Below are 10,941 nucleotides of genomic sequence, written 5' to 3'. Positions count from 1 at the left end.
TGAGCATCAATATCTGCTCTGGCAGAGGTATTTGGAGTCCTCTACACCTCGAGGGAAGAGACAGGTGCAGATTTCACTATTACCATCCAAGAGGAGCGTTTGGTACATGCACAGAACTGCTGGGTAACTGACTGCTGTATTCTTGGACTACACCATGCTGAACAAGGGGTCAAGTCCTGGCACAGTGGGCACAGCTAAGCACCTGACCCTAGGCCAGTGGACACCACAATAGGAATTTATGGCCTGTGACCCTTCCCCCACTGAGCTATGCAACAGACTCCAACCTAGTCAGTGCTCAAGGTCCACTCTTGCCCTTAGCACCCTGTTCTCCCTGCTGGACACCCACAACCACAATACTTATGCAAGAGCTATACTATATTTCCTTTCCTTCTCTGCTGCTATTCCTGACTGGTGGCAGACTCTGCTCCACCAGTCCGTCCCATTCCTGGAATCTTCAATAAATGGTCCATCCATCATGAGTTTTCAGACCAGAATGTAGAAGATTTGATTACAAGATCAGATGATAAGATCAGAATCTCTAGAGTCCATATTTGCTAAAAGAAACTACTTCTAAAGTTTGGTCCTCCACAACTACTTGTATATTTACTAACTTAAGAAAGGAGATCAGATGGTTCACTTCTCCTTCCACAGGGGTAGGAGTAACCCTGAGAAAAGACATATCTGCCTATGTCCGTTATATAAATATTAATATATACAGTTCTGAAGAATAAACTCAGTGAAATACACATTATATATAAGATACTATATTTGTATGTGCAAGAAAAATATTTGGAAGGACACATGCCAACTTACTAACAGAAAGAATTCCTGTGGAGTAGGTGGTAGGGAATAGGGAAAGGAGATTCCTATGTTGCATTTTATTGCAAAATTACATCACTGATATATTTAGACTTATGCAGATTCTATGATGTCGACAGGGGAGAGGGAGAGAAAATGACTATAAATGAATAAGAACAAATTAAACACTTTAGGCAGTTTTGCCTGCTAATCTTAGACCACTGCCACAAAGAAAATGTGAGATGGGAAACGTCAGTGTGCTAGTTCTTCTGCCTGTCTCACTTTCAATGAGCCTCTCTGGGTTTGAGTATTTCTCCACAATGAATGTGGATTCTGTGTTTAACAATATACATATATTTTTTGTAAAAGACCCAAACACAAGTAACCTACTTTACCTAGTACTTAATCAAAGAAACGGTGATCCATTCCAATGTTGGAGGAAAACCAGTAATGCTGTATGTACTTGCTGAAAGACACTATGTGATTCTCCAACACAGTATACTTCCAGGGATTTTCAGGGTATGTTTAAACACAATTTTCATCTTACAGACACCTAACCTCCTCCTGAGATACAACCCCATTGTTGTACAGTATAGTTTACTACAACAATCATGCATTATTAATTTTGTGATATCAAAAACAAAAAATAGTTACATCTTTTTATATCTCGAGTCTATACTTTAAAATAAAAATCTAGATATACATACCTGCTTACCAGTGAAACCCTGGCAAATAATCTTCGTATTTTTATCAATACAGAGATGTTTCCGTGAAGCTGTGTAGGAAGAATGCCGAATTCCATTCTGTTGCACTGAGAAGTAAAGAAAATATGACACATTATAATTTTTCCAAACTTTTGAACTATGAACTCAACTTGGTAACAACAATAACAAAGCCCTCTAATGCAAGAGCTATCTTGTGATCATGGCAAATTTAAATGTCACTTTTTAAATGAGACACACTAACCACAGAAATAATTTAAAAAACTAAACAAAAAAGACAAGTGTTCTACTCTCCAGGATCCTCTCTTTACCAAGAATTACAATCTTGTAGATTTTTTTCTGAGAAAGAAAAGCTGAAGTTTATCATTTTTATTCCTCAGAAAGAAAACTGAGGCTCAAAGATAAATTGCTCAAATTAAATCCAGGTTCTGAAAACTAGGTATCATCCCCACTAATAATGTTTACTAAACAGCTGCATGCTTTCCCATTTGACCCAACTTTTTTAAGACTGCAAACAATAGGTAAGCTAAGAGACAAACTTTGTCAGGGGTATAAGCAAGAACTACTCTGCAATTCATTTCCCAGTAATAATATATTAAATGTTAAGTCATAGAATAAAACTTGTCTAAAATATAATCCCAAATCACATAATTTGATCTTTTCTGATATAAGACTCTTTTATATATTTCATATATAAAAGAAATAAGGAAAATAAAATAAACAGGAAATAGGAAATAAATAGGAAAGCAGACAAATAGGAGAAACTTGTAAAAAAAAAAAAAAAAAACCAAGTTATTTTCAGCAATCAACCTAAAGAAAAATTGACAAATCTAAGTAGTTACCACAACCCACTCCCCATATTTCAAAAGCAGTAGGAAGTATAGCACAGATGACTTAAAAAACTAAGAGTTACCTTCTAAACCTCCATTAGAGCCACCAACCTGCCTTCTCTGTGGCCCATCCCTGACCTCTTCAAAGTAGCTAGACTTCCACATACCATTGAGGTAGCCCATGAAAGCTAGCTCCAGAAAACAAAATCTTGTCACATATCATGTTTTCTGCCTTGAATCACTGCCTCATGCCCTCTTAAATCCTCAGACCTCAGGTTCCATAATTGAGCATCAATATCTGCTCTGGCAGAGGTATTTGGAGTCCTCTACACCTCGAGGGAAGAGACAGGTGCAGATTTCACTATTACCATCCAAGAGGAGCGTTTGGTACATGCACAGAACTGCTGGGTAACTGACTGCTGTATTCTTGGACTACACCATGCTGAACAAGGGGTCAAGTCCTGGCACAGTGGGCACAGCTAAGCACCTGACCCTAGGCCAGTGGACACCACAATAGGAATTTATGGCCTGTGACCCTTCCCCCACTGACCTATGCAACAGACTCCAACCTAGTCAGTGCTCAAGGTCCACTCTTGCCCTTAGCACCCTGTTCTCCCTGCTGGACACCCACAACCACAATACTTATGCAAGAGCTATACTATATTTCCTTTCCTTCTCTGCTGCTATTCCTGACTGGTGGCAGACTCTGCTCCACCAGTCCGTCCCATTCCTGGAATCTTCAATAAATGGTCCATCCATCATGAGTTTTCAGACCAGAATGTAGAAGATTTGATTACAAGATCAGATGATAAGATCAGAATCTCTAGAGTCCATATTTGCTAAAAGAAACTACTTCTAAAGTTTGGTCCTCCACAACTACTTGTATATTTACTAACTTAAGAAAGGAGATCAGATGGTTCACTTCTCCTTCCACAGGGGTAGGAGTAACCCTGAGAAAAGACATATCTGCCTATGTCCCTAAAACATGGCTTCAATAACAAGACCAACCTTCTCCTAGTAACTTCAAATCTCCTGGACCAACTCTATAAAGCTCAAGATTTCACAACATCAGATCTTTGGTGCTCATAAAAACCTGATCAGAAGTGTGATATATAGCAGCTCACACCTCCCAGTCTCCTAGCCTGTTAGTAGTGTTCAGACCATGCAACAATGCCTCTGACAGCCTACAGCATCTAATGAAGTAGATCTTGAGAAACCTCTAGTGTACAGGTGTGGCTATGTCCTCGTGCATGTGCGATCTCCACATCTACTCACCAGGCCCAGACTCATTCGGACCCAGTTTCAGATAAGCTAGAACTAACAGACTATCATTACCTGAGACGCAAGCTCAAAATATGCATTCAGAGACAAGAAAGTGACATAACAATCTGTCTTGACAAGAAACCTGTATGATGCCAGACAAGATTATCATTGATACTGAAATGAGAGGATGTTAGAACAATCAAGTACATATACCAGTTCCTGGGGTTGTCATGGCCATTCATTTATTCAATCAAGATTTGAGAAGCATCTATGCCAAGCCACAATGCCAGGTGTCAAGGATAAAATGTTGAATAATATAGTCCCAGCCTTCAAAGAGCACATAATCTATCTGAACTGACATAGAAGTGGGCCATAACTACACGATGTGAAAAGTCTGAGGTTGGCTACCGGGAAGAATTTTCTGATGGTGAAGGCTAGGGCTGCCACATCCTGGGCCACCTTCAGTAGATGTGGTGGTGTCACCTTCTCTTCAGGTTCTTAGAGGTTGACCAGCCTAACCATGGGACTGTGTCCCGGGAGCAGCTGAGAACACTGTCCCAGGAATCAGACAGGCCTGGACCTGAGTTTATGTTCTGCCACTCACCAGTCATGCAACCCAGGGCATTTCTTTTGATCTCCCTTAGCCTTAGTCTCCCTGTCTGTAAATGGAATAACAGACACCCATGAGGAGGCTGTAATGTTAATACAAGATGATGCCTGTAAATTGGGTAACAAAGTGCCTGGTATACGCACAAAATTGGGATTACAACCCTACATAAGCACAAAGGTAAAATCTTTTCCTAAATAGAGAGAACATATAATTCATATTTTAAAATCAAATAAATCCTATCAGAAATGTTTTATATGTCCTCACACACATCCCATGTTTATTTATAAATATGCTAATCCATGTCTATATATAATGTATAGTATGCACGAATATACATGCAAATTTTTAACATGTGAAATATTTGTAAAGGTGCAGCCTCATTGTAAAAATGGGGATAATAACAGTATATACTTCATAGGCCAATGTGAGAATTAAATGAGTTAATAATATATAGAGCATGTAAAATAGTGCCTAGGGTAAAGCAAGTGCTATATCACTAAGAGCTATTTTATTATCATCATTATTATTGATGTAGAATGAGCAGAGTAATTTTGCTTTGAGATGTTCATTATGGCAGGCTATCTATCAGGTGGTAGGGATTCACAGGTGAACAAGACAGACTCAGGCCCTACCCACATGAATCTTCTTGCCCTGCAGGAGAGCTAAACATCAAACAAAGATTAGCACACAATTATGAAAGTATTATACAAACTGTAATAAAGACAATGAAGGAAAGGAACTGAGTAATAATCTGAGAGAGATGTGTTTTCAACAGGGGTGACAGATTTGTACCAATCAGTCACATACTGAGTCCTTTTTCCCAGAGATAGCAACCACATCATTTACAAAATGGCTGGCGGGATTAAGGGTATAATGAAAGAGCTCCTGCCAAGTGAGACTCAAACCATCGCCTTGTATGACCAGTCCCACGCTCCTAACCAATAATCTCAGATTTGTTCATGAAAGTACTTCGTCAACTCACCTCTCAAACTGTGTCCCTATTACTCGTTTATTCATGCATGTACTCATGAATTTAACAAATGTATACTTATTAACCACATGTATCATATTCATATGTAATATACAGGTTATTGTGGTCCACACCTATAGACCTTACAATACAACAAAGTAGCTTACCATCCACTTATCCCTAAACCCCAAACAACCCACTATTCAAATACAAAATTATGTATTTATTTAATATTGACTTACAAATAAAGCTTAATAGGCTGTAAGTGCCATATTTCATCAAATATAAAACACCATTGATTTTGAAGAAGTACTATTAAGTACTAGTAAGAAAGAGAAAAAACACTGTCAATTTTTGTAAAGTATCAACAATCATAAGACACAACCTAATTTTAGAAATATTATAATGTAAAAAAATGTAGCTATAAGTCAACAAAATGTCTGTCCTTTGGCAAAATGAAATTGTTCCCCTATAGTTAAATTATTTTGAACATTTCCAGTTATGTTTATATGGGACAACAAGTTTGATGTCAAAAAGAAAATCAAATCACTTTCTCATGGCTACACTGGTACACCTGGATCAAGCCTATTCCATATTTCTGAAATAAAGACTTGGTTCTTAGATGCAGTGGTAACAGATACTGGTGTCAGAAACATCACTGTTGAGGGTTTCCTTTTCCAATCTACACTTCTAATTGCTTCCCCGATTCTAAAAACAGGTCTACACGCTGGGCAAACACATGGAACAGGAAGGCAGCACCTTTGAGCAGGGTAATCACCTTCTCAACACTGACACTGCCAAAAAAATCAGACCTTCAAAACAGGAAGCTTAAACTATCACGTGGCATATGCTGGTGGAAAGACTACCACACAGCACAGAGTCTGAAAACCTCTTCTGATATTAGGTGGAAACTTTCTGAGTTTATTTCCTCAGCTGCCAAGAAAGGTGTGGGACCAGCTGGATTGTAACGTTCACTTTCTGGCTTTAAAATACCCTGATTCTCAAGTTCAAAAATACTGGCTTTTATTCCCTACTTATTCTAAAAGACTGAATTTATAGAAACTCCTGACATGTTTAAAAAGACCTTGCCTTGCTTTATACTTCTTTAAAAACTTCACTATTTCAACTTCAAAGGTGCTTATAAAAATCCTTATACTTTCTCTTAGAAGAAATCTTTCTCATTTCTCATTTTATTTTCCTTCCCCACTTCAACTGGCTTCTTTCCCTCTTTTCATAAGCTATAAAACTGAGATTTTGTTTCTGCATCTCCAACAGGGCTCCAAAAGACACCTCTCAGTGTTTGCTTGGGTTTTTTTTATTTTTTAAACTCAAATCAACATTGCAACACTTCTGAGCTTCAACCTTCAGCACATAATGTATAATCAACTGAAATTTAAGAGAAGAAAATTTCTTAACATCTCTAGTTCTATTAACCTCAGAGCTTAAATAACTTATAACCCCCTAAAAAAAAGTTTGCAAGATAATGTTGTTGTGGCTGCTATTTTTCTAGTGGGAGTAAAAATGGGCTTAGAAATGTGGCATGGGAAAGAAGAGTCAGAGGTTTGCAGATTTAGAGGTGTTTATGTATTAAACACTGTCATCTGAAACACTCTAACACAGAAGATTATCTTGGTTTATATCTCATACCTCTCAGACCCCTAATAACAAGTAATTCACATGATTTGGATAATTTGAGGCCACTACAGCAATAGAAAGCTAAACCAGATGATCTTTGAGACTTCACGATCCTAGGAGGAAGAAAGAACTTCCAGTTATGTTGGAAGAGGATTGTTAAGTACTGCTAAGGGTAGATTAAGGAACTGGATCTTTTGGACATTCTTCCTTTCTTCTCTAGATTCTCTTCCTAATAAGACAGCAGACCTACTCAAGGCTAGGATCTTTCAGAACCTCAGACCAGCAAGAACCCAGGAGAGAAAGACATAGGTGGCCAACTCCTTCCTGGGCTTTCCCACCACAGTGGCTGTGCTACACAACTGGCTTTCTACACTGTAACCCAAACTCTATTCAAATTTAGCTGGCTTAGGCCCATACCCAATAGTATCTAATTATTGGAGCTCAAACTACTGACCAAAGTGATTATTGCATATAACTAATCCCTTTTTTCCTTTTGCCTACAACATCCTCAATTGTCCTTTAAACTATACAATAAGAATCTCCAGAAAACTTTCCCAAATAAACCCAACTGTTTCCTACCTGCCAAAATTATCTATCTAGCCAGACCTTTGTCCTCAAGTGATTTGGTAACTAAGTGTAGCTATTGAATGCACATTCATCATTGTACACTTTTAGAATGTAATCTTATCAAGAAAGGAAATAAGTCTCATCCACTATTCAGTATAAGCAGCAGAATTAGGAGCAAAGGGGAAGAAAGGAAACTAACGTTAGTTGAGTGTCTATTACATATCAGGTGTTTTATATAAATTGTTTCACTTATTCTGCACAGATCATCCTGTACATCATTATTTCTAGGATGCACATTTTTTTCACTTTTTAACATCTCTTAAATCAGGATGCATCTGACAACCAACGGCGTGTCACAACTTTAGTAATCATTTTCCACTGGTGAACAAAATATTGGTGCACCTTACAAGAGATGGTGCCTCAGATTCACTAAAATATGGTATTCCTTTCATATAATTGGAAACAATAGTTGAGAAACAGATTAAGAAAAGTGGCCAGGGTTATAACACAACCTGTAAAAGCACTAGCCAGACTTCAAACTTTGACATGGCTGTTCCAAAGTTTTCTTAGAACATAGTAAAAATTTTCAACAGTCAGCATTACTCAAAGACTGTTAAGTTTGCAGGAACTGTGGTTTTCACACAACCACCTGGTGGAGACACTACAAATAAATTGGTCCAGGTCTCAGCCAACCCTAAGCTTCCAAGAGTTTACAGGTGTATACTGACTCTGGATGCAGAAACCATCTTTCCCCTGACCCTACAATCCACAGAAGGAACAATTGAAAGTGCAGGACCCTTCTGTGCAAAGAACACAGCCTCACCCTCCTATTTCCTACTGAGACACCTTTCCCCTACCTCTCAACTGACGCTCATCCTCCCAGCTAGTTTCATCCTGGACCTCTTCACCTCTCACCCCATAAAGGTCAATATAGGCGCCACCCCCACTCCGCCACTCGTCACTGCTGGGGCAAGAGCAAGCTCCCAGGTCTGCAGAGCTCCCAGACCCGAATCCTGGCTCAGCCACCCGACGTCCCGAACCACCAACGGCCTAAATTATCCGCGCCCCTCCCATGCATCCAGCAAAGCTCCCTTCACCCCACAGGGTCCCGGACTCGGAGCCGGAGCCCTCGCGGCTCCCCAGCCCTCCACAAGCTGCTGCCCTGGAAGGCCCCGCCGCAGCCTGGGCCAGGACGTTGGGCGCGGAGGCTCCAAGAACCCGCGGAAGCCAGGACGACAGCGTCCCAGCTGGACTCACGGAGGAAGCTGCGCGACACGAGGCGGGCGGCTGCTAGGCCGCTGCTGCCGGAGACCATGGTCGCGAAAGCAGCAGCCGCGCCAAGGGCGGCGGTCATCCGCCAATGACACTCCCAGGCCCCCGGGGACCTGATAGGGGCCGGGGCAGGAGGAGGAGGGTGGCCAGAGCAGTCGCCTGAACGGACGAGACCTAGTCACCGAACGGCGGACATCGCAGGTGAAGAAAAAGAGGCACTTTACTGGAAAAGCAGATAATAACTCGGGTTTCCCTCAAAAATGTGGGTTTGACATTAATTATAACAGCAGCTAGGGAAAGCCCAGTAGAGACGGGTCGGCGCGAGGCGTTGTGGGTAATGTAGTTTGACCGAGCGGTTTGTAGCCTGAGCGGGAGCGGCGGGCGTGGAAGGAGGGGAAAGGCGGAGTCTCGCCGAGGAGACGAGGCCTTGGAGACCGAGGGAGTGGAGAAACAGCTAGGTGAGGTGCGAAAAGCAGTGCCGGAACTTTCCGGTTCCTAGGCTAATTTCCTACACCTTTATTTTCTTCGTCTGCAACGTGGAAAAGATAATACTTCGCACCGCATACCCTTGTGAGAACCCGGACTAGTGGCCAGTGAAGGGAAGGATGTGAGGAGAAAGAACGAAATTACTGACACTTAATTTATTTTGGTTAAACAAACTATCATACAGTCTTTGACTAGCACTAAGTGTATGAGAATCTATTCCCAAGGGATCCTAAGGACTGAAATTGGAGGTCAAACGTGACTTTGCTCCTTTTGGGCAAACCATTCGCTTCTTCTGTAGAAGCTTTAGAAGGAACCTCAGAGAGTCCCGGAGTCAAAATGTGAAGAGATAAAGTAATGTGCTCCTGATCATCAGTAAAATTATAATCCTAATTTATTTGTTTAGGTTGCCGTTATAATTTGCACTGAGCTGTGTGATGGTTGAGTGGGATTACCCAAGGAGATTGCCCCGTATTTCCTTTATGACCCAGATATTGTTCGTCTTAGGTTGGACTTGACTGCAAACTCACACCTCCTCTAGTGGATCGTGTCCTTGTGATAACTGAATTCCTCAGAGTTAAATAGTATCCATTGTTTCCATATGTGTCCAGTATGATATGTAACAAATAAATAGAAAAATCTTTCCTGAGCTTTCATTTGGTAATAGTTACGCATTTCGTTTCATTTAATTAGTAAAATGAATGACAAAAAAATATAATTTCAGTATGATTTTAATGAATTTATATTTCCATGAAGATGGATTTTAGTTTGTTTTGCACACTGTTGTATCCCCAGCATCTAGAACAATGCATGGCACAAAGAAAACTCATTGTTGAATTGAATTGCTATATAGGAGAAATAATAGCATATACGTTATTTATTGAATCCACAGACATGTGGATTAAGGATGTTTCAATTCCTTGTAATAACTGCACCTCCACCCCAATTGTGTAGCTCATAGATAGGGAACAGTTGCACTAGACAGTAACTGTGCTATTCATCTTTAACTGCAGATTGAGTTTTGGAATAATCAGCCATTTGGATTCAAATTCCAACTCTACCACTTGGCAGTGTGACCTCTGGAATTCAGGTTTCTCGTTGAGATGGGGATGAAACTCCTTATAGATTAGAACTTTCTTTTTCACATGACAGGATGATGTTTTGAAGATTTTAACTGATGTAAGTAGATGTAGAATAGCATATTTCCATTTATCTCAAAACTTTGACTAAAGCCCTAAAAGCTGAGGGCAACAGGCCATAGTACCTCCGCATCCTAAGGAGGGTAATCTAAGAGCTACTGTCTGTCCAGAGTTTGATAAGAAGTAGCCAAACTGGTCTTCAGATTCTCACCACAACACCTCACCCTGCTCAAATAAGCAAAAGACTGCAATTCATTGAATGAGGGCCTGATTCTTCTGAGTCAGGAATTGACAGCTTAATGTTCCCCTTTCCTTCCACCCCCAGCCAAGTTAGTAGGGGAGGGCTCCTTACCAAAAGAATACTGGCATTAAATTGCAAGCTAAATCCCTGCATAACTGCAGAAGTTCATGAGCCCATCTCAGTGCCCTAGAGTAGGTCTTGGTCAAAGAGTACTCAGGAAAACTTGAGTTTGGAAGGCCGACCTAAATGTAGAGACTCATGTCTGCCTCCTTCCTAGAGAATTGTAAAGGCAGGAGGCTGGCTGGAGCAGCCCTTACTGGCAGGCAGGTAGGTCAGTATTTGGTGTAGCAAGATGCGTGATATTCCCATGAGTGAGATGGATGCCAGGAAAGAAAGCTGAGCTTCCCCATA

General features: G+C 40.6%; 1 protein-coding gene across 1 annotated transcript in view; it reads right to left on the bottom strand.

The window, feature by feature from the left end:
* The window catches only part of SUCLG1 (succinate-CoA ligase, alpha subunit), a 27,444-nt gene extending 18,534 nt beyond the window's left edge, over positions 1–8,910 (bottom strand). The window contains exons 1-2 of the mRNA XM_012644249.1: positions 8,653–8,910; positions 1,506–1,609 (exon numbers count right to left, since the gene is read on the bottom strand). Of these exons, the coding sequence (XP_012499703.1) occupies positions 1,506–1,609; positions 8,653–8,749 (201 nt within the window). The 5' untranslated portion in view covers positions 8,750–8,910. The remainder of the gene's footprint in view (positions 1–1,505; positions 1,610–8,652) is intronic.
* Between the last annotated feature and the right edge of the window lie 2,031 nt (positions 8,911–10,941).

Source organism: Propithecus coquereli, unplaced genomic scaffold, assembly GCF_000956105.1.
Source record: "Propithecus coquereli isolate 6110/MARCELLA unplaced genomic scaffold, Pcoq_1.0 Scaffold208, whole genome shotgun sequence".
Lineage (NCBI taxonomy): Eukaryota > Metazoa > Chordata > Mammalia > Primates > Indriidae > Propithecus > Propithecus coquereli.
This window is presented reverse-complemented; position numbering and strand designations above follow the sequence as displayed.